The sequence below is a fragment of the Heliangelus exortis genome, chromosome 1 (genome assembly GCF_036169615.1).
Source record: "Heliangelus exortis chromosome 1, bHelExo1.hap1, whole genome shotgun sequence".
Lineage (NCBI taxonomy): Eukaryota > Metazoa > Chordata > Aves > Apodiformes > Trochilidae > Heliangelus > Heliangelus exortis.
Genome location: NC_092422.1, coordinates 42,072,234 through 42,097,033, shown reverse-complemented (window position 1 = coordinate 42,097,033; position 24,800 = coordinate 42,072,234). Strand labels below are relative to the sequence as shown.

Here is a 24,800-nt window from a genome sequence, read left to right as displayed (position 1 = left end):
GGTGGAGCAGAAAGCAGTGTTTGAAAAAGCAGAAATATCTCTATTTCTTCTGTGCAAGTAAACCAATAATGAGATGAAGGAGTTTCAAATTCAGGAGTCCTAAGAGTTTTCCATTCTTGTCATCACCAGCAATCTTAGGAGTATCTTAATTAGAATCTCAACATTTTAACAGATTTGCCTTAGGTTTGCCCAAAATGGTTGAACTAGTCTAGTTTGTTTATGTACTTCTTTGATTAATTTTATCAGACTGACTGTCTGATTTATCTTTAATTTGCTAATACACTTAACATTTTACTAATATGTTTCCCTATTACTAATTGTTTCTTGTGGAGAGTCTTTGTTTCTTATTATCCCCTGGTACATTATGTCACATGTTTTCATGCTGTCTAAAATAGTCTGTGCATGTCAGTAGCCAGGAGCACTGGCTGCATGGTTGATGCATGAGTTCTGTGAGTTCCTGTTCTCTGTGCTTTCATAAACAAATAAAAGGGGAAAGGGAAGGTGATGAAGGGATGTGCTATTATTATATGCTCACCCATAATCATAAACTGGCCTCCCAAATGTTTAGATTGTCACATGTGCTATTAGTACAGCACAAAACAAGGCAAATAAGAAAATAAGGATATAAATGTCTTTTTCTTCTGAGGCTTCTTTATCTACCTTACCAAAGTGCAGTAACAGCTTCTCTGTCTCTTCCCACACCAGTGTTTAAAGATCTAAAATTTTGGCTGTTTAGACTGACTATATCTAGTCAACCCTTGTTTCTTTTGATAAATTCATCCTGGAAAAGTCACTTTAAGATTATTAAAGGAAGCTATGGGTTTAACTTCATAGAAATCAAGAAGCAAACCTAAATATATTTAATTACTTGAACCAAAGTTCTAGTCTTGTTGCTTGTTTACCTCTGGAATGACCTGGCAGAAAGCACAACTTCATGTTAGTAAACAATTTATGGTGAATATGTTTCTTTTCTCATCACACCTTGCAGAGTTCCTAAAGTATCCAATATACTGATTTCTGAAGAAATTCTGAAACATTAGATTATTTATTATTAGACACATTCATTTAAACTCAGTTTATGTTAGCTTCTATGACCAAACAGCCATAGTTAAGTTATAACTTAACTTTGAATTTGAGTGCTTTCAAACCAGTTTTACCAAGCATTGCAGACATCCCAACTTCATAAAGATGTAGCTTTCCTTCCATCTGTAGACATCAAGTAAAATTTTTAACTGGTACCTAGAGGCATTCTGCTAATAAACTAACGTCTGTTTATCACTGGGCCCATGAGTAGTTTCACTTTATCCAAATAGACAGACTTATTAAATGTAAATTTTCCCTCATTACACATCTGCAAGGGCAAATAACCTTTGTAGTTTCATCATAATTTTTATACAGAGCTGTTGCTAAATAAAAATTAAAATAAAATAAAATAAAATAAGCCACAACAAACAAACAAAAATTTTAAAAAACTATTCCTGGGATGTTTTCTAATATTAGAGAAGAGTATAGTCCACAAGAGGGATCACCTTATCTTTGCATATATTCTGTTTTTCTCAGAACATAGCAGCAGTGAAATTCTGGAAATTCACAAGGTAAAAAAGATCTGCCAAAACAGAAATTTCAGAAGCAAAGGAAAAGTAGCAGAACTTGCTAACATTGTACAAAGTTGAGAGCATCAGCTGACCCAGCAACTTAAATCAGCAGCCAAAAGCAGTTCCTATATAAAACAAACAAACAACAACAGCAACAAAAATGGCTTAATGGTAATGGAAAATTAGTAAGATGAGCTGCAGATAGTAGCTTTCTGTAGTAGTTTTCTAATAATGAAGGTCTGAGGACTACACTGGGATATAGCTTCAGCTGAAGGTGAACTGGTGTGGAAAATAAATTATAGAAGCTGTTTAGCAAGATTCTTGAACATTTTGAACAAACTTTTGTTTGTACTTTTCTATTGTGGATGTCAAGAAGTGATGTTGATAGGGCTTGCTGGAAGGCTTCCAGTGAAAATGACTGAGGAGGGTTTAAGGGCTAAAGAGAATGAATGCACTTTGATTTTACTGACTCCTACAAAAGAAGAGAGCTATAGCCAAAGGTACAAATACATTCAGTTCTCTCCTATAATCATAAAATGGCCTTCTAAACCAAAAGTCTGACTCCACCACCACATTCTAGGAAGACTTGCACCATATGTCAAATATGCCTTCATGTTTTGCTGCTTTACATTGCATCAAGATGAGCAAAGAAACTGGAAAAGCATCATAACTGCCTGATTAAAAGACATTTAAACCTTTTAAGTACTGTTTATCCATTTCAACCTCTAATTAAAATATGGTGGGCACCTCTGGAGGGCAATTCATTCCACCATAAAAACAGATGCCTAAAACAGGTGGGATTAATTGCTCTGGATTAATTTACAATGGAAAGATCTTGACAATGTAGCTAATCTAGGCAATGTAGCTAATACATACATACATACATATATACATACATAGGTTGAGGTTAAAATGAGGGAATCCAGCCTGGAGGATATTGATGATATTACCTAGTAGTAATAGTCTAGGATATATGCTTAGCTAAATTTCAAGCCAGATTAGTCTGAGATACCTAACCTTTAGATGACTAAAAGTAAATAAAATTAGATTTCACTTTTTATGACAAGAGAAAGGGTTGTAAGTCAGCTCCAGCTTATACCAAGGGTGAATTAGCAAAGACTGATAACTTTTTCTTATTTATATCACTGTTGTGAGCAGGAAAGACTTGAAAAATTCATCTAAATGTAGCTAACTATATTTATGTTACACTTAAATGTGTTAATATTATTTGTTCCAAAATTTGTTTTAATGGAGGAGGGCACTAAAGAGGTTCAACAGGTCATCCCAAATTTAGCAGTTACACATGGTGCTTCCTGATGATTTCTGCGCACAATATTGCAAACAGTTGTAGTCTCTCAATACCTGCAAGTGGCTCTGGTACAAAGGAGTGGAGATGATCCATCTTTATATGACTCATTATGGGTTTTTTTAATGTCACTCCAAATACCTGTATCTCTGTGCATTTATAGAGACTCAAGTGCATGGCATTTCTAAAGCTGATGATTCATTTCTGGGTAAAATATCACTGAATAACACTCTTGAATTTCTGGGGGTTTTGGTGGTTTTTTTTAATGTGCTACACCTGTTTTAAAAAAGAGAAGCATTCAAAATTCAAAATTAAACTAATTGGCTAATAATTCACCAGCTCTAGAGCTACTCAGATGTGAGTCCATCATAAATTAAGTTTGTTTAAAAGTTCTTGAAGAGGAATACATCAATATTAAACTCTATGACATATAGATTTATTCTACTTTTTGCTCTGTAAACTACAAAAATGTAGGGTGTGTAAAAAGATACAAATGTAACCCAAATAGATGTTTCTTCTTAAAAAACATGGCTACTCCTTCACCTGATATCTAATGGTCTCCACAACACAGAATATTATCCTGTCATTAAATTCATATAACAAGAATGTGGTTTAGTAAACATTATTTTTCACAGAATATTCTAGAAGTCATCATTTTTATTCCTAATTGCATTAGCACAACAAACATTATAATGTAGTTAACACAGCTGTAACTTAACAGTTGCTATTTTTAAGACCTTAAATTTTGTGACCAGAGCTTCCAGTTACCCATATGGATGCTTGTTGATGAATCACTTCTTAATCACTTCTAAATACTTCTTTAATGTCTTCATAGAAACATACAAAATACATAAATTAATAGTGGTTTTAATATACTCACAAATACACTGTGTTATAAGAGCCTTCGTGTCTTTGCTCATCTTTGGGGTATGGACAAGATATAGAGTCAGATGTATTCCTTGTTCTAGCCAAGCACCTTTGCACTGAAGGATGTTTTAATCCTGCTAGCAGATATCCAAACTTTTTTTCTGGCAATCTAAACTCAGTTAGGAGTCCTTCAGCTAAATGCAATGGCAAAAGGAGTAGGTATAACTCAGAAACAGTATAGAAAGAGAGAACCTCTTCCCTCTCCTCTCCTCCCCTCCCCTCCCCAATTTTTCAGCTACTATCTATTAAAAGAATGGAATTGGTTTTAGGAATTGGAATGGTAGAGGCATTCTTTGTGGTAAAAGCACATTCTGCTACAGGATAAATCACATATATTGATACACCTTAAGAAATACTTGCTAATCAGCCAATTATTTATTTTATGGTATATGGTTTTGATGCTTGAGTTGGAAGCCTATAATTGTAGTTCTGTCAAAGAGAGAAGGAAGATTTAGTTAATGAGACCTACTTTTATTTAAGAGCATAACTAATGCTATTTCATCTTTGGTTGTCCAGCACTGCACTCCTGCTACTTGATTAAGGACTGGCAATAAAATAATTACAGAGTAACTATTATTTTCATTTTGTTTGTACTTTATTAGCACACATTTAGTTTTCTAGCTCTCTTTTTTTAAGAACAAACTCTATGGGGAAAAAAAAGGAAAATAAAATCTTTGAATCTTGAGCTTAGTCTTTTAGAGTTTCTCTGATCAGTTGGTTTTTAAAAGCTTATTAGTGCTGATCTTCCCAACATCTTTCTTAAGTACTATTGGAATGAAAAGTGCCTGGATGCTTCAAGGTAATGTAAGCACTCCAAAACAATAACTCGGTGTTGGCAGGTCAGTGGCATTTGAGTACTAAGCAAGAAATGTCAGTGGATGCAGACATTTTTCAGAGTGTATGTGTAGATATAACACTGTGCAGCCTTACTTTTCTTGTTTGTCATGGCTCTGTTTACTGTCCTATAATTTATTCCTTGTGGTTTTTATTCACTTGCAGGAGTTTTAGGTTTTTGTTTCCTGTGGCAGGTAGGTTTGGTATTTTTATCTCTTGGTAGGTTTTTATTTTTCTACTCAGATCATCCTCCATCTGAAACAAAATCTATCTAGAAAAGAGAGGAGAGGAGAGGAGAGGAGAGGAGAGGAGAGGAGAGGAGAGGAGAGGAGAGGAGAGGAGAGGAGAGGAGAGGAGAGGAGAGGAGAGGAGAGGAGAGGAGAGGAGAGGAGAGGAGAGGAGAGGAGAGGAGAGGAGAGGAGAGGAGAGGAGAGGAGAGGAGAGGAGAGGAGAGGAGAGGAGAGGAGAGGAGAGGAGAGGAGAGGAGAGGAGAGGAGAGGAGAGGAGAGGAGAGGAGAGGAAAAAGACGAAAAAAAGGATAGGGGGTGGGGCAGAGGGGCGGAGGCCGAGGCACATCGCAGCCGAAATAGCTCAGCTGGGAGAGCGTTAGACTGAAGATCTAAAGGTCCCTGGTTCGATCCCGGGTTTCGGCAGCTGGTTCTTTTGGGAAAGTTGTTCTTCCTTTCTACCCTGCACTGATGACACCCTACCAGGATTACCGTGATAAATTGTGGAGCCCCCAGTATATGAAGGAGATGGAGCTATTGGGGTGAGTTCAGAGGAGAGCCAACAAGATGATCAGAGGCACGCAGAAGCACCTCTTATATGAAAACAGGTTGAGAAAGTGGGGGTGTTCAGCTTGGAGAAGAGAAGGCTCTGTGGAGACATTATAATGGCCTTCTTCCAGTACCTGAAGGGGGCCTACAGGAAAGTGTGGGAGGTGCTTTTTACAAGGACATGTAGGTGATATTACCAGGGTTAGTGGCTTTAAACTGGAAGAGAGTAGCTTTAGGTTAGACAATATAAATAAATTTTTAACTGTGAGGGTGGCAAGACAGTGGCACAGGTTGCCCAGGGAGGTTATGGATGTCTCATCCCTGGAAGTGTTCAAGGCCAGATCGGATTGCGCTTGGAGCCAGATTGGATTGGGCTCGGAGCAACCTGGTCTGGTGTGAGATATCCCTGCCCATGCAAGGGGGTTGTACCTAGATGATCTTTAAAGTCCCTTCCAACCCAAATCAGTGTATGATTCCATGATAACTGAGAACTGTCTAGTAGGTTGTAACTGGTGTTACAGTATTTACTCAAGAAGCTGTATTTAGTTTTCAGACATCCAAATTAGGATTTATCTTTCCAAAGACTGATCATGTTACCTCTCTGCTTTCATAATTACTCTTTATCTTAAAACTCTTATTGATATTTGAAACACGTATTAAAATGTTGATTAGAAATTATGCCATTCGTATTCACAGGAACATTTCAGTTGCTGGCTATAGCTGTTTCTTGAACAAGACACTTAATTTTTGCTACAGCTACAACTCTGGTCCAAAAAGGATTTTAATATGTTCTAAGAAGATGTGTGGTTTGTTTAGGGCCTTGACTAAATTTTTTCAATATAGTTTCGGTCCTCCCAAATATAAAAGCTCTGTTTAAACGTGGAAGGGTGCTTAAGACTGATTCTTCTCAAGCTATAGGCTCTGATTCTTGTAAAGCTGTTTTTGTTTGTATTTTTCACTCTTGGTGTATGTATTTCACTTAATCTCTGCATGTATCTTTGTAGTTTGCTAGCTCAGTCTACTGTGACAACACATTATTTTCTTGTCAGAGCCTGAAATGGAAGATATAGATATGCTTGGGTAACTGAAGTTCACACTTTCCCTAAGTCTGATGGAGAATCCTCACAGTTTTCTTCTGTTTTGTTGGTTTCTGATTTCTATTAAAATCTGGTCCCAATATAGGTATTTCCTGGTCCTCCATAAGCATACCTCTGAACTTTCATTTCTTTAATAAATGGCTCAAAAAACATCTCCTTTGGGTTTCTTATATGAATCTATTAGCTTTCAAAAGCAGCTTTCTTTAAAACAAGACACCAGTCAAATAGATTACCTCATGAACAATTAAAATTGAATGCTTTAGATGGTATAATTTTACATTACAAACAACAAAAAAACCACAACTGTTCTTTTAGTCCTTGAGGGTTTTGGTTTTGGTTGGTTTTTGGCTTATGACTGTGATATCTATTTGAAGGTGAATATAACTAGATTTTTGTTTTAATCTCTCCCATTGTAATAACTTCTAGGAGAATTCCAGTTAGACAGGGATCCTGACTACTGTCTTCTCTAGTCTAGACACACATCCATCATATCTCTGCATTTCTTGCTTTTCTTATATTGCTATGGATAACTTTTTTTGAAAGAAATTATGAGATTAGACACATTCAGTGGGTTTTTGAGGGTAGGAAGAGGAAGTGGTTTCTTTGTTTGCTTATCTATTCTAACCATAAGAAATTAACTTCTGTGGAGCTAGAAAGCAAGTAGCACATCTTAACTTGTTAACCCTACCTCTGCAAATTATTTCATTTGTCACACTACAACATGCTGAAATATGGTGTGCCTAGAATGAGCTCAGTGTAGATGTTCCTTCATTAGGGATCCATTAGCCTTGTGATTATAGCATTCTTCCAAAGAGTAAATAGCAAAGGATACTGAAGGACACTTTGATTCAAATGCTCAGTTTGAACCAAGACTTTCTATTTCTTGTATTTCTTCAATCAGATGAATAAAGAGGCAGTGGAGGTATGTTGCATCTTTTGGGTTTTTTTTTAATTATATTTTAATCTTCTGCCCTCTCACATCTCAGATAGGGCTATACATTTAAAATTTTCATGAAAAAAGCCTGAACAAATTCGACAAGAAATCAGGTGAGGGGCGGGCAAAAAACCAAACATGAAGATAAGTTTTCATTTTAGACAACCAGAACAATTTCCTGGGAAGTGGAAGATGTGGCATAGGATGCACATGATCCGTTCTCAAATTCACCCACAGGGAATGTGAGCATTAAACTAATCTCTTAAAGCTGGATGAGGTTCTTTACATGCTGCTACAAATGACTGGATAGCAAAACTATTTTTGCATTTAGAACACACTTCCATCCCTTCCTCCCCCCTAGAAGTTGGATAACTTTGAAAATCATCCCCACATAATGTGAGTGGACTTCACTCTTGTATGGCTTCTAGAGTTGCATAGCTCTGCTTTGAACTATGCATGTGTGTCTATTTCACTTGGTACTTGGTCTCTTGGTTTGGCTTAATGAGTTTCACGAGTCAATTAAGTTGTATTACCCAAGATTTACTCCCCAATGGAAAGGAATTTTTCCTGAGTGAGCTGGAGCTGGCTGAAAAGAGAGAGAAAATGAACACTTTCTAAAATTTAATGTGTTATTGTGACAGCAGACTTATCAGGGAAGATCTGTGCCTTGTTTGTTTTGTAAGAAAGACAGCAAAGAAGATTAATAAGGAATGGTGGAGTTATGCTCCATGCCAGACACATAGAAACAGGAAAAAACTCTGACTCAAGAAAAAAAAGATGCAAGAAGGTAGTTGTTTGATTGCCCAGCACTCAGACTACGATGTTTGAAACGCACCTCTTGCAGAAGGAAGAAGACTTTGCAGAGGCTTTCCCATATCCTTTGAGAAATATGTACCATGCTGGTTATGAGAATACCTAGGGTTTTTTCCTTTAATTTTCCAGAAAAAATTAAGAGATCCTGGTAATCTGTCCACAGCAGATTTTACATGTTATAAACTGCTCATGGATCCTGCACCTGTAGATGTTAAATCATGTGAAACCCTATGAACTAAGATTTCAGAGTCTCCAGAAGTGATGCCTCTATATAAATTATGCTGTTTTTAAGAAAAAGCAAATAAAAGGAAAAAAGGTAAAATATACAACAGCTATTGGACTTGGATTAATCTATAGCAGATTATGAGGTAAATCCTTCAAAACAGACTTCAAAACTGTTGCATGCACAGCAGCTGATGCTTCTAAATGCAGGTGAGCAAAGGTGTTTGTAGAACAAGGATTTGGGGGACAAAAGATGAAAATTAAATGGACTGTTAAGTCTGAGTTAGAGGAATGAGAGCAGAAGGGAGACCAAGAATTAAGGATGCTAGCTGGGTAAGATGCATTCCCTGTTTTATCAAGTCAGTCACAAGCCTCCAGAACAAAGATGCAGACTCCAGCATGGGAAGCAGTAGAGATGGAGAATGTTCTATGAATGATGGCCAAGTAGGCTTTGTCCAGATGCTTTGAAAGATGTTGAAATCTATGTAGAATAATAAATGGTGTTCTGCATGCTTGCCTCTGGGTTTAACTGTTTACTATAATGCTCCTAGATATATTGGGAACAGTGCTTGTTCTCAGGACCAGTTGAAATGGGAAATTTCTTTTAGCTGGTCTGCTGATACATATTATTAAGGAAATAATCAATCAAGTGACTACTGTAGTTGTTCTTAGTAATTCTAAATCTACAGGGAAAAAGAAATCCCACAGGGAATAATATGGCTAGTGCAGCAACAGGTATTGGTGAGGCCTCACCTGGAGTATTGTGTCCAGTTCTGGGCCCCTCAGTTCAAGAAGGACAGGGAAGTGCTTGAAAGAGTCCAGCGCAGAGCTACTAAGATGATTAAGGGAGTGGAACATCTCCCTTATGAGGAAAGGCTGAGGGAGCTGGGTCTCTTTAGTTTGGAGAAAAGGAGACTGAGAGGTGACCTCATCAATGTTTTCAAATATCTAAGGGGTGAGTGTCAGGGAGATGGAGTTAGGCTTTTCTCAGTGGTGACCAGTGATAGGACAAGGGGTAATGGGTGTAAATTGGAGCATAGGAGGTTCAAGTTGAATATCAGAAAGAATTTTTTTACTGTAAGGGTGACGGAGCTCTGGAACAGGCTGCCCAGGGGGGTTGTGGAGTCTCCTTCACTGGAGACATTCAAAACCCGCCTGGACACGTTCCTAGGCGATGTACTCTAGGTGGCCCTGCTCTGGCAGGGGGGGTTGGACTAGATGATCTTTCAAGGTCCCTTCCAAACCCTAGGATTCTATGATTCTATGATTCTATACCCATAGACCTCTGAGTTCCGTAAATAATGATTCATGGATAGAAATTCTGTGTTTGAAGTCATGACTCACTTAACTGAACCCTAGGACTCTGCATTTTAAATACAACACAAAGCCTGAGAAAACTTAATCTACAGTTGCTCAAGAAAACTGTTTTTAAGTAACTTATAGTTACTAAAATATGTCCACGGCTACTGTGTGGGTTTCTAAACAGTGGCACCTTAGCCTGTTTAGGTTTTTTTTTTAGCTAGACTTCTTAAGGTTTCATTGGCTACACAATTGTCCTAAATATATCCCTGGCATCCTGATGCAAATTTGGAATTTGAATTTAAAATTAATTTGTTTTGGCCATTTGAGAAGACCCAATAATGTGATTTCAATTTTGTGTGAAAACACAGTAGAAAGAGAAATATAAGCTCATCTTATTTTTGTTATTTATTTGTTTATTTATTATTTCTATTGATACACTAGATTTTAGATTAGCTTATTTGAACTGCCGAGCCAATTTAGTTTCCAACAGAGTTCAGGTGCTCCACTCCTTGTAAACAATTCAGAATTGTTAGTTCTCATGTATATGGCATCATTTATGGCAGAAGACTGGTCTCGACGGCCAAAATGGATTTTTCCAGTGTTGTGTTTCTACGATAGGACTTTTCAATGGGATTGGATCCTTTATCCTATATGGGAATTCAATAAATGTTATTGGGGAAGGACTTGAGGTTTCCAACCTCCAATCAAGCTTCAGTCGAAGGTCTGGTTTTGAATCGTACAGGCATATGTAGATTTGAATGTCAAACCACACTGTATCTTCTTTTTAACCTAGGTAATATTTTCCTAGGTTTCCTAGGTTTCCTAGGTTAAATATCTTATGAAACATCACTAAGATGTCTTCTTTGTGGCTTTCCATTACTGTTCTCTTGTGAGACCCCATCTGGAGTTCTGCAGCCAGTTCTGGAGCCCCTATTTCAAGAAAGACATGGACATGATGGACTGTATCCAGAAAAGGGCCATGAGGATGATCAGAGGTCTGGAGCACCTCTCCTATGAGGACAAACTGAGAGAGTTGGGGTTATTCAGTCTGGAGAGGAGAAGGCTCCAAGGAGACCTTATTGCAGCCTTCCAGTATCTGAAGGGGCTACAAGAAAGCTGGTGAGGGACTTTTTAGGATGTCAGGTAGGGACAGGACATGGGGGAATGGATTCAAAATAGAGGGTAGATTTACATTAGATAATAGGGAAAAGTTCTTCACCATGAGGGTGCTGGTTGCCCAGAGATGTGCACAGGTTGCCCAGAGAGGTGGTGGAAGCCCCATCCCTGGGAGTTTTTAAGGCCAGGCTGGACAGCGCTCTGAGCAACCTGATCTAGTGGGAGGTGTCTCTGCCCATGGCAGTGGGGTTGGAACTCAGTGACCTTAAAAGTCCCTTCCAACCCTGAAAATTCTATGTTCTATGATTTTTTGTTTTAGTTCTTCAATTTTTTCCCACTTCACACACTATAAGGTTGTTGTTTAAAACATTCTAGGTAACTTTTCTTGTTCTCCAGGGTGATTACAGATTACTTCCTGGTAATAATTCTTCAGCTGTGATTGTCTTCATGTAATGCATAGCAAGTTTAGACAAATACATATAGGAAAAGACTGAATTTATACATTGGGGGAAATCTGGTAGAATACTGTTAACTAATTAATTGCGAGAGTCTTGAGAGGAAAAAATTACTCATGAATACCACATTTACTTGAATGTGTAATTTTTATTTTTTCTAATGCCAGCCACATCACTATGACAAAAGAAAGTTGCTGGGGTTTTCTTTCTTGATCTCCCCACCTGATACATATGGTTCAACATTATGAAATGCTGTAAGCTTTTACATTGCACAATGTGTGTGTGTACATACAAAGTGAATTCTAAAGAAAATGTTCAAAGAAGAAGACACAGTTTGGCTAAAGCAGAATTCAAGTCTAAACATCAGTGCAATAGAAACTATGAACAAAAAGTGGGCAAATGGGTGCAAGCTGTTTGGGATTTGTGACAGCTCACATAAAAATAAAGTGAAGTTTGTTTGGTTGGTTTCCTCTAGCATGTCTCTACAATTTAGATTGGCAAAACCTGGCTTGTAAAAAACATGACAAAGCAAATAAATTTGGAAAGTTGAATTTTTTTCCTTTTTTAAAGATTATTTTTATTTTTTTGAATATGTGAGCTTTGTTTTTCTTTATATAGAAATACATAATTATTACAAATTATATTTGTTTTTCTGTATATAGTAACTACAAACATAAGTAAGTTCATGTCACTGTTTGACCTGCAAACCAACTGGGTAGGGAGGAACAAGCATCTCCATTGTAGGAAAGGAGAAGGCCTTATCTCTAAAGTGCAGGCAGTATAGTGCCTATCCTGTGCTTTTTATCATTAAAGAACTTCGTGTAATGGAAAAGTCTAGGACAAGAATTACGTTGTAAATTTTTGTGGGTTTTTTTGTTTAGGCTTTTTTTCCTTGTCCTCTCCCCCCCCAAGCCCCCTCAGTAATAATGAACTTTCAAAATGCTGACAACATAAAGCTGTATGTTACGGTGTAAACGTGGCAAAATAGACTCTAGATCTGTTGGAATTATGTGATGAAAAATGTTCCATTTAACTAGTCATATTAGCAGCTTTAAAACATACCTTAACAGTGACAGAAGCTGAGTAACCAAGAGATTATATTTTTTTTCTCTGTTATTTCTGGTTAAAGTCCTGTTTGTGGGAAAAATGTGATGGTAAGAGCTAGTTGCTTCAGGTGAACAAAGAACTCTAACATCACCTAATTGTAGTAAATTGCAAATTTTATTGGAGTACTGAATGCTGTGGTTCATAATTCTCTGGCTACAGTTTAATATGTAAACTGTCTAGCTCACATACTTTGAAGTTATCTTACTCCAGTCTCCCTGCTTGCTTGTGAAGAAATTACTATATTAATTTGTATCATTTTTGAAAGCTTAAAATAAAAATAAATAAATAATTTTAAAAAAAGGCCTGGGAATATAATTCAAAAGTTTAAGGGTTAGGTTATGAAATCATGGAACTTTCTCCATTACATCCAGTCATACAAGATAGGGGACCTTTCAAATTGCCTGGTGGGAACTCTTCTGCTGTGTTGAAACTCACACTGATCTGTGTGAGCAGTGACAGTCAGCAAGACTGACTGTCAGACTCTAACTCTGGATGACTTCTGAACAATTCTGCTAAAAGTTACTTATAAACGTGCCAAGTGAATAACACAACTGATGAAAACCCCACCTTAAAGTAAAAGGGAGAGGCTGACTGGCAGAGTGCTTCATTCTGTAACAGCAAGCAGATGTTAGAGTATTGTCAGGAGTAAAACACATGCTGGCTGCAAAGCACTTAATGGTGGCTTTCAGTTGACTGTTTTGATGTTATCTAAATCAATAAAAATAATAAATAATCATAATCCATCTTTCAAATATATTGCTAGAGCAAAAACACTTCAGCTACATAAAAGCAAAGGGCTAATCTGGTGCACACTGTGTCCAAAACTACAGTTGGTTGGTTTTTTTTAAATAAAACACCAAATTCAAATATGCAGTAATTTTATGCTAACTACAGGAGCATAGTCAATACCAGATATAGCATATGGATGGGATATGGATCCATTTCATCCCATCTGGACGAAATGTGTACTTCTGAATTTTTTTACCTGGCATAGTACTGGTATTATTGCTCAGAATCAGTCTCAGAGAAAGAAATTTAAGTACCCCAGTCATATTAAAAAATATAATAAAAATAAAATAAAATTAAAGAATTAAAAAGGAAAAAAAAAAGGTTGCTTCCTCCAAGTAACAAACAAGAAGTGAAAACATGGCTGTGAATGAATGATGACTGAACATCCAAGGCCCAGCTGATGCCATCAGCAGCCTCCCAAGTTGAAGACTACTTTGAATTTCAAGTGAAGAGAAAGAGAGCTTGGAGGAGGACTGCAAGAAGGTCCAGAATTATTCAGCTCCTAATTACATTGTCACACCATTACTCTTCACAGGCCGAAGCTTACAGAAGGAGGACCATGTATTGTGGACACTTTGCAACTTTCCCTCACAAAAGTAGAAAGACTTGAGGTAAAAAGAGCTGGGGAGCAGCAGTTGCAGCTTGCAAAGGATAATACCACTCTGCGTGTGGCTCTATATAATACAAGCCCAGACAAATTCTAGAGTTTGGAGTAATACGCAAGAATTGCAATAAATTGCATCACTTTTCAAAGGAGTCTGGCAGCACTTAGCTTTTATGGCACGCATGTTAAGATGGCTACAATGGCATTAGAGCAGCAGAATAATTTTGAGATTTTCCCTCATTACTCCACCTTCATAGACTATTGCAAGGTCAACAACTTTCCTACAAGACAGTGTGGGTCTGGCAGCTAATTGCCACCCAACACTCACCCAAAGCAGGAGCCATCCCGTGTGCTTCCAGACTGTGCAGGCCTGGCAAACACACTCTACAAATTCCAGTTAGGAGGCACCAAAAATCCTGCACTTCCAATGAGTTTGGGCTTCATCCTTCCTCAAGTCTCCACCAGAAGTCATTGGTTTTAGTTCACCAGAAGACGGCCTGTTTGTCAGGCATTGTGTGTTTGGTGAAGGAATTATTACAGCCTGGGTATAAAGTACCAGGTTTACAACAAAACACACAAATGAGCTAAAAGATACAGGGTTTGTTTCTGGGGTTTTTCTTTGTTTAGTTGCTTTTTGTTTTGTTTAGTTTGAGTTTGTGGGGTTTTTTGTGGCTTTTTTCCTCCCGGGTTCTGTCTGAAGGAATGATTTTAGGTAAAAGAGAAGCTGCAAAGACTTACTGACTTATTCTCAGAGGGAATGCAATTTGGTGGTGCTTAGCACTTTAAGATATGGTGCTTGTTTTCTTGAGGCTCCTTTTATCACTGCTTGATTATTCTTTTTTTTTATTATTTTATTTTCCCCACCCATTACAGTTTAAAAATTAAAACTGAAAGCTTTTTATGCAGTTAGTATTTTAAATAGTTCTTGGATGGTCTCCGGTGCCTCCAACTGCATTCAGAAAGTAGCTTTTTCCTCAGTGATAGCACTAATTGGATCTTTGCAAAAATATTTATCTGTGTTCAGAATCAGCAGAATTCCAGGCTTTATTAAGGCCCTCATTTGGAAGGAAGAAAAATCAAGAAAATATGACACCATGCACCTTCTTTGGGTGAGTTTTTTGCAGATTGCAATCCAAGCCATATTTGGCTTTCTTTCTGCTACCTGGACAGCTACCTTTGAAAAGACCTGCTTGAACTTGTTGGTTTTGACATCCCCAGTTCCCTAAAAAAGTACTTGAAATTTGGCATGAGTGCTTACACAATGGTGGGTGATACACAAGCTTAAGAAAGATGACAGTTGCATAATTCTCCTGTATTTGCTGCTATGCAGAGAGAAACTCTTTGCAAAAGTATTTATCTGTGTTCAGAATCAGCAGAATTCCAGGCTTTATTGTGGCCCTCATTTGGAAACTAGAAAAATCAGGAAAACTCAACACTAGGCACCTTCTCTGGATGAGTTTTTTGCAGAATGCAATACAGGAAACATTTCGCTTCAGACTTTTTTTAACATGTCCTCTGGTACAGACCAGAAGATTTCAGCTGTACAAAGCAGTATGAAGGGTAAAACTGCAGATAAAAAGTAGCAATATAAGAAACATAAAAATAAGAAGGCAATGTGAGAGGAAGATGGTACCTCATCCCTTAAACTGTTCAAGGCCAGGTTGGATGGGCTTTGAGCAACCTGGTCTAGTGGGAGGTACCCCTGTCCATGACAGGAGGGCTGGAATTAGGTGATGTATAAGGACCCTTCCAACGCAAAACATTCTATGATTCTGTGATTATTCCACGGTAACAAGACTCACTATAAGAGTGCCCACTGCCAGGCCTCCCTTACCCTCTAAAAGAAGGTAAGGTACCCTGGAGCCAGGGAAGACAGAGAAACCTTGGCCGAATGTGGGAGCTGGATTTTGTGAACTCTGCATTGAGCATGAAAAAAGAGGCGGGCGATTGCTCCTGGGGGAGAGCAATTCACCTCACTAGAGAGGGGAGAAGCGGGGTGCTGGGCACTGGTGCACCGCGGCTCGGCTGCTGCACCCGATGGCAGCTGACTTCGTGCCCTGCAGCCGCACAGGTGAAGCTCTGGCGCAGGGCCTCCTGGCGATGCAGAGATGCTGCAAGGGCTGCACCCCTTAAAACCCAGGAGATTCTGAGTCCAAATAAATCTAAATAAAGCGTGACAGACCGGCGCTCTCCACAAGGAGAAGGATCAGCTCCCTGCGGAGACCCGCAGGTGCGGCGAACCCGAACACCGCCCGCACACGCACACACACACACACACACACACACACACACACACACACACACACACACACACACACACACAACCCCCGCGGGCACCTGCGGGCTCGGGTGGCAACCACTGCCCCATCCATCCCTCGGTTCGGCGCAGCAGGTGTGGTGATCCGATCGGTTCCGGATCTCCCGGGGGCCGCGGGGAAAGGGGGGCGGGGCCGGGCGGCGCATGCGCCCGCCGGCCGGGCTGGCGGCGGGAGGGAGGTGGGGCCGGGGCGGCTGTGCGGGGAGAGGGCGGCGGCGCCGCCGCTGAGGAGAAACTCCGGAGGGGAAGCGGCAGCCGCCGGCCTCCGCCTCCCCCTCCTTCCCCTCCCCGCCCCAACACACACACACCTTGTAGCTGGAAGAGGGAAGCGAGCGGGTGGCTGCACCCCCTTGTCCCCGCGGCACACGGTCCTGCTCACAGCTCGGCGTGCCCGCCGGCGGGAGTGAGGAACGGCCGGCGCTGCGCCCGGGGCGGAGGGCGCGGAGCCGGGACCCCGAACCGCCTCTTGAAGGGAGGAGAGGGGTGTTCCCGCCCTCCCCCCTCCCCACCACACCCCTCGGCCCCGGAGCGGGTGGATGAGCAGCCTCCAGGACAGCGGCGGCGGCTTTTGCGGCCTCTCCATGGCTGGGCCCCAGCGGTGAAGGCAGCGGGAGCCGCCTGTATCCGCGCCGCCAGGCAGCGCAGCCACCAGGGGGCGGGCGGGGAGGGGGATGAGCGCCGCAGCCGCTGCCGCCGCCTCTGCGGGAGCCGCCGTCGCCGCCTGCACCGGGGCCGAGGGCGGCTTCTTCTACTTTTCCAGTGGCTCTGGTCCGGCGGGGTCTATGGGGCCTGAAGAGGGCTCGGCCGGCGGGCTGGGAGCCCTGCCCGGCGCCCTGGTGCCGCCGTCGTTGGGCTGCCGGAGCCGTTACCAGCTGCTGCTCTCCGGGAAGGCCCTGGCCGACAGATACCGGAAGATTTACACGGCGGCACTGAGCGACCGAGAGCTGGGGGGACACCCGGGCAGGTAACGCGCACCGAGCTCCTTCCCGGGCTAGACGGGCATTCCCCACGGCCGCCTTCACCCCTCCCATCGCCGGCTGGGAGCGGCCCTTCCCCCAGCGGCTCCCCTGGCCCCGTGCGTGCACCTTTCCCCAGGCAGCGGCACGCCTCTCCTCCCCCGGCGGCCGCTCCCCTTATCCTCCCTCCTGGCCCTCTTGTCAGGCGGCGCCGTTGCCCCCGCTGCCTCTGCCATGTGGCCGCCGCCGGTCCCCGGGGGACGGAGGGGGCGGTGATGTAACCCAGCGGCTGCTCAGGTGCCCACCCCCTCCCCGCTGCCCGGGCCCTGCCGCTAGGTTGGCCGGCGTTACGGTGCAGATGGCGCTGCCTCTTCCCTCCTCTTTACCCGGGCTACGGGGGGAGTGTTACCTGTGACCGCTCCCCTCCCCCAGCGCGGAGGCCGGGGGGCTCCCCCACGCCCTTCAGGCGGAGAGCGGGGATGTAAATCCCGCTCCGCCCGTCCTTCTGCGGCCGCCTGTGGGGATGGAGGGTTTCTCGGCGGTGTCCATGTTGAGACCTCGGGCGGACCTCGCTCCGGCCCGGGCCTGTCGTGACACTGACACGGGCTGAGCCCCGCGGTCTCTACCGGTAGAAAGGCGCCGCTGCCGGCTGCGCAGGGCACCCGCCGAGCCTGCTAGCGGGGCCGCCGGCGGAGAGACCTCGGTGCTTTGCCGTGTGTCACAGCAGCTTTTAGCTGCCCTGCCTTATTTTTTCTCCTCTTTCAGTAATCTCTTCCCCTGACGCTGGCCCCCTTGTCTGGAGGGAGGCTGCGTCCTAGGCAGCGCCTTCCAGGGGGACCTGGGGGGTTGAGAGGGGCGTGTGCCGCCTCCCTCAATCCATGAGGCTCCCTCCCCTCTCAACCCCGACGGATGGTGCCCCTCGGGGCTTCCATTCCCTCAGGCAGCTGCCGACCCTGCTAGCCGGCTCGCCGGCTCTGTCTCCGGGCCTCAGCAGGGTGCCTGTTGCTCCTGCCGCCTTTTTCCCGGGGTGCTTCGCCGCCCTCCCCTCACAGGCCTTGTGACAGACGGGGAGGAGGAGGCTGCGGGTTGAGGCGATGAGGGGCCGCGGCAGAGGGAGGGGCGGCGTGTGTCGAGCGTGGCTACCGCGGCCCTTAACTCCGGCGCCCCGGGCCCGGGCAGCCTCTCCCGCCGGCGGAGATGAGGGTGGGGTGCCTGGTCGGAGCCCCGGCCTGGCGGCTGCTGTGTGCATGTGTGGGAGGGGGGCAAGGGGCGGGCTCCCCCGTTGTGCCCGGGCGGTCCCCATTGTTTCCCTCCGGAGGTCGCCGGGGATGCGGATGACAAGAAACCGGCACCTTCCTGTGTTCTCAGCCCCTGCTGGCCTTAAGCTGTGATGTGGGTGGCCTGATCGTAGGGAGAGCTTTGAGTCACCCTTGTTTAAAGTTTGCAAACGGTTGCAGAGCACTAAGTGATTGGTTTCTTCGGGTCTGGTTTTTTTTTTTTTTTTTTTTTTTTTCTTTCAGTCGGACTGTAACCAGCAGGGCGTATTCCCCACCCCTCCACCTACCCCCCCACAGAAAGGCTGTGTTAAGGAATGGAATTGGTACATGCTGAAAACATGGACTCTTTTAACATTGGCATTTTATGTCTTTGCAGTGACTGGCATCAGAGTATATGCCGGGGGCACTAATTCTCCCTTCCCCCCTATAGAGCACCTGTGAGAGTTTTCTTACCCCTGACAATTCTTAGGTCAGGGCTTGTGGTTTTTTTCCTGCAAATCTTGTTTTCCTAAGGAAACAGCATTAAGCTTTAATCCACCATGTGTTTGCTTCCATGGTGTTCAGGTATTTGTCACAATTTTGCCTTAAGGTGTCTGTATTTTTTGAAGCTGTAGTTTTGAGTTGTTGTCAGAGTTTAACTCTGGGCTGGCAATTAACTGAATGACAGATGCTCTCTATTGATCCCCCTCCCTGATAAGGAAAGGAGAGAGAATAAAGGAGACTTACAGGTTGGAAACTAAAATACAAGGCTTTAATGAAACAGTAAAGATTAAAAAAAGGAAAAATTATTAAATACATACAATTATACAGGAAAAATTATACCACGTTCCTCCCTCCTTTTCCCCCAGTAATGCTCACATCACCACCAAGGCTGCAGGGCAGCCCGGGGAAAGTCCAGGTTGGAGTCCTGGAGTCAGCAGCAGTTGGGAGCTGGAGGCAGGAACACACAGATTCAGGCTGGCATGGATCAGGACCACAGGCTGATGAAGGGATGGAATCCTTCCAGGATGCCAAAGCAAACAGGAACAGGCGAAGAAGGGGCAAAAGGAAGGGTGAAGGGCAAAGAGGAAGGGGCTTAACCCTCGTGATCCCTCAGATTTATACCAACTATGGGGCATATGCGATGGAATACTCTGTTTGGTCAACTTTGGTCATTCATCTTGTCCGCTCCCCCATAAAGGAGGGTTGCAGGTGTGTCCTCTTTATTCCCTTTCTGTTTCCAGAGCATAAGATGTTCCTCAGAACAGAGCAGTGGCCTTTTTCTGCCACTGAAAGACCATTCTGAAGACCATTCTTCAGCTGTAACTATAAACATTGAGAATCATTGGTCCTAGAAGCAGACACTGACTGAGAAATTTGCTGTGAATTTCAGCAAGTACAGCTACTTATGAGAGACTTAGCTGGAAGCAGAATTACAAGACAGAAAATTAGCTTCGTTCTATCCCAAACCAGGACAGTTGTTTATGTCCTCAAGTGTTTTTTGGTTTTGGGGTAATTCAGCTGTTATTTCTTGTACTTGCTCTTGTAGAAAAAACTACCTGTACGTATGTGTAGATTTAATGTTTCCATTAATTGACATTCTTAAAATATTTACCTTTGACTCCAAGATTGCATTCTTTTGGGATCTGTTTCTTATCAGCGGATTCTTTTAAGAATGTCAATTAAAAGCAAGTGAAATTCAAAGTTAATGCATGTCTTCATTTTGGAAGGCTAGATTTATTTATGTATTTTTGCTACATTGTCATCTTAGGGCAAAACAGAGAAGCCAGGCTCCTTTGTATAGATGAAATATATTTTATTAAACTGTTGTCAGGTAAATAGTGTCTGCCTAATACTGGTGAATACAGCCAATCTGGACTGTAGAGCTTCTGGGAGGAGGAATATTGAATAATCAGCTAGTTGCCCACTATCTCTTGGTACAGACCCCAAACGTCTTTCTTGTGTGTCAGACTCATAGCAACCAAGATCCTGGTCTCCACCCTTTTCTCCTTACTAGGGTCAAAATATTAAAGTCTAAGGTTTGAGCACTTCAACTGCCTGGTAAACTTGAGTAGGAATGGTCAAAATGCTGTCTAACAAAAATGGTAGAAATCCCAAACGTTTTCTGAAGAAATGCTTCAAAGTAATTTGTGACTGCATTTGGTTGCTATGGTAGATGATAGTGCCAGAAAAATTGTTCAGAAGCTAAAATAAAATAATACAGTCGATAGTGAGTTCTTTATCTGTGCAGAAAATCTGAAGCCTATTATTCTGTCACTAAGAATGTTTGTAAAAAATATCTTGAAGTAGCTTTAAAAACCTGAATAAATTTGCTTATTAGCGTTAACAAGATTCTTCCTGTGCTCAGAGAAGACTGATTTGGGGAATGACCGTACAACCTGCTTGCAATATGCTGACCTAGAATTTTTGCTTCAAGTCTGCAAAATTGTACTCTGCACTTCAGGTGGTGTGACCAACGCCTGCCTCAGCGAGTGCTTTTATTCCAAACCTGACTCACGAAGAGTCAGTTCATGAAGACCTAGAAAGGGGTATGAAAAAGCGTTGTGTGTAAACAAGAAAAATAAACACTGCGGAGATTATCTGGAGGTCACAAGCAGGATTAATTTGACATTTGCAGGGTGTTTGTGCTGGCTGTCATCTGAACGTGAGGAATGTCACGTGTTGAGGAGGATGCAGTAATTGGCTTTGAACCAGGACTGGTGCTTTGCATTTCCTCATGTGATACTGGCTGCAGTGTTGTGAACACTTGGGTCTCCAAAGGACGCAGTTCAGTTGCTTGTGCCCACTGCCACGTTGACATAATTATTTATATAGTCTTTTGCAGTAACAGATTACAGACTGGCTCTGGGTTAAAATTAACTTGGCAAATACGGTTTGTTGTAATCCGGGCTAATTCCCTGGTCTGGCTCACCTTGTGATTGTGCTTGTGGCAGCGTGAGATGACAGGCTGCACAAAGATCTGTGTACAGAGAGGTGTTTTTTGTCAACAGTGCCAGCCTAATAATTGTATGAAAGAAAACAGGAAGAAAAGTATCTAATCCCACAATTTAACATACAGCTGTCTTTGCTCAGATAACAAAGTTAAGAATATGCTACAGTGCTACTAGCAGTGGGAAATAAGCGTGTCAAGTCAATATTGGTTTGGAAGATAAATCTATTCTGTGTGTGCCTAGTTTGTAGTCTCTACTTTGTAGGTACTGAAATACCTGACGGTGAGTAGTAGTGGCATAATGGCTGGTGTAGCTATGAAGGTCTGTAAAATACTAGTAGGAAGTTTGAGCCCCTTCAGAGAGGAAGCAAAACTTCATGTTGCTGGAGTGTTGCTTCATATGAGGCTTTCTGAGAGGATGAAACTGGAAGTCTGTTCTCTGTTGCTATAGTAAAGTCACTTGTTGACTGCTGTCAGTTCTGAATCTTTGTATTTGCTAAGTAAGGTACTTGAAAAGTATTTCCAAGTTCCACATTTTTGCTGAATTCAAATATAGTTTTTCTGTTGCATAACTTAGTCCTAACAAAATTCCATATCCAGTAAGATTGAGGCTTTATTCTTGTGCATGTCAGGGTTTTCTGGGAGCTCTCCGTCCCTTTGCTACTCTTCCTTCACCTATGTTTGTACTGGAAATATCAGTTGGGTTCAGTGTGTTCTTTGAGTCTTTTTTCAAATATGGGTAGCATTAGACATCTGTGATGGATTTAATATGACCAGCTTTGTAATGAAAATGTTCGCTACGTAATTTTGACTAAATTCAAATTTTAATATTACAATGACTGTATGCTCTAAACCATCTGTAATTTCATACTCATGTGAGTGGTTTTCATCTGTTTTGATGTTTATCAAATGATCTTTACCTAAAAGGGTTTTTTTTATTTATTTATTTTATTTTATCTGTAGGACATCAGCTCACAGCAGCTGAAAACTAACATAATGCGGATCCAAGAATCATTTCTAAATAGGTTGTTCTTTTATTCCATTTTGTTCCACTTTAAATTACTTGTGAGGACTGTGTCTGTATTAACAGGTGTCACAATTGCAGCAGTATTTATTGAGTAATAATAAATATTGAAATTTTCTTATGTTCCTTACTAGAGGGAGACATCCTGAGCTTGTCAGATGCTTAATGTACTCACTGCATAAAGTTCAGTAGAAACGTTCTATCAATTAGTTTAAAAACATTAACTGATTGAAAATACAAATGCTTTTTGGTGTTAGTTTTTGTCCATTACTTCTTTGGTAAAGTTGCCTCTTCATAGCAGGAAAGCTCCTATCTGCATTGTGGGGACAAAACACCCAAACAAATCCAGTCTTGTGAAGTGTCTTGATTGAGATCAAGATCAAGGAAGATTTCAGCAGTGACTGGAATGTAAGATTTCTGCTATTAACCAGAAATCAGATGTCTGTTTTTCCAGCCATTTTGGGTAAAGACAGCCAACTTTCTTTCATTTTGTGGTTATTCTTTCTACTGGATGATAAAAGAAATTTTTGGAAGTAGGCCAGATCATCCACACTCCTAAGTAGTAAATTATTCATCCTCTGAAGAAAGTCGATCACTAGGTTAGTCTCTATGCTTTTCAAAATTATAATGTAGTCTTCCCTTAATTCCCTTCTTATGCTCAGTAATGCAATGCTTATTTTACCCTCTGATATTTTAAGTATATAATTTTTCAAAATTTATTAAAGAAATGCTACTAAAACTTCATCTTTGCACTGCAAAGTTATTAAAAATCTGGAGAAACCATGTTTAGCAAATTTAGATATGTGAAATTTGTGTTCTTTTGATTGTTGGTAAAACAGCCTTGATTTCTTCAGATCTGAAGCTTTTACAAAAGCTTTAAGCTCTTTTCAGAAAGTTTGAAAGCATTCATTTGATTGAGGAAATAAAAGTTATATACATAAAGACTAGTAAAATGATAGTGGTGTTTCTTCTGAATTATTATGCATTCCATAACACAATTTTCTGCTTATTCCTTTTAAAAGGTTTGCTCATAGGTCCCTTCCTACAGAAATACTGCAGTTTAGTCTACTCTCCTCTGTTTTTCAGTTCTTACATTTTGTAAATATCATTAAAAGAAAAAAAAAAGGTTTAAGTCCTTATGTAAACTTAAACTTCATTGGAAAAATCAATGTGCTGTTGAGTCTTAAATTAAGCTAGAAAAGCTGGTGAGAGCTGCTGTCTGCTGTAAGCTTTTCATCTGTGTTGTAGCAATGTTTTAATATTATATTGTGCTCTTGGTTAAGAGGGATTAACTAACAAAACTATTTTAGCTGCTTTACATTATATTCTGGTAAGGAAAACAGTTTTACATGGTAGTTTTTTTTTACATACTGTAGTAGTTGCTCTAAAATGGTTATTATTAGTGCAGTGTTATATATATATTGGGAAACTTAACATGTATTTGTACATTTATATATAAATAATATATCGTAATTTGTATAAATAATTTGAAAAATTACAAATCCACATGGAATCCATGTGGTGATTATTCAGGTTTTGTGAGTTGATAGAAATGCATTTCCTTCTCACAAAAAAGAGCAACTGAAATAGTCTTAGAATTCTAGTGATGCTAATAGTGATGTTCATATGGTAATTGTCTCAGGAAGTGTCTTTTTTGTAATGTAAATAGAAATTACAGCAGAGAATTGCTCTCTTTTTTTTCCAATTCCCACTCTTGGGTTTTGGCATTCTTGTAGATGCTCTTCAAGCATAGGTAAGGCCTTAGCCATTTCACTTTATTGCTAGATAAATTGATTGCCTTGATGTTTGGTAATGTCTTGATATTGTTGCCATCTGTGTTCCAAAATACTATGTTTAAGGTGTTTTAAACTTCAAAAATAATTTATCCTTTCTGAATGTCAGGTTAGGGATTACTGATAAGAATATTTATGGGCACGTGATTGTAGGTGTTGGTATCTATACAGTGGCAAAGTTCTGAGCAATAGCATCCCATCAGTATTGGTGTTATAATTTCAGTAATTAAAACCATAGGAAGTCATTGCATGATTTTTGTTGGTTTTCCCTATGGATAATGAGCTCTCTTCCACTTTAAGCCAGTGATATTGCCTGACTGTTCTGCTGAAGTTCACAAGAATTCAGAATTTTTGTATACAGTCATAAGTAAATAAAACTCCTAAATGGGACAGGAGAGGAATCAGCATATTAGATTTACAACAGTATGGTCTGGTCTGTGGCAAATACAAGCAGTTAAAGTTAGGCTGGAGCAATTTGAGAAGTTACCATTCCTCACTGCTAGCTGTGTTAAATGTAGTAAATGCTTTTCCTGCATATTTAAAAACTTGGTGTTGAGTTTGTGTTCTTACTATGTTAATTGTCAGTTTTGAGGGTTAGGTTTTGGTTTACTCCCATACTATGATCTT

At 41.2% G+C, this 24,800-nt stretch overlaps 1 protein-coding gene and 1 non-coding gene across 4 annotated transcripts in view; both read left to right on the top strand.

Annotated features, from left to right (window-relative positions):
• The first annotated feature begins 5,242 nt into the window (after positions 1–5,242).
• TRNAF-GAA (transfer RNA phenylalanine (anticodon GAA)) lies at positions 5,243–5,315 on the top strand. The gene has a single exon. It is a non-coding gene; the product is annotated as a tRNA-Phe (tRNA).
• Positions 5,316–16,730: 11,415 nt separating this feature from the next.
• Positions 16,731–24,800, top strand: part of MYCBP2 (MYC binding protein 2) — a 175,059-nt gene continuing 166,989 nt past the window's right edge. For all 3 annotated transcript variants that reach the window (XM_071741405.1, XM_071741413.1, XM_071741397.1), the window contains exon 1: positions 16,731–17,158. In XM_071741405.1, the coding sequence (XP_071597506.1) occupies positions 16,866–17,158 (293 nt within the window). In that variant the 5' untranslated portion in view covers positions 16,731–16,865. The remainder of the gene's footprint in view (positions 17,159–24,800) is intronic.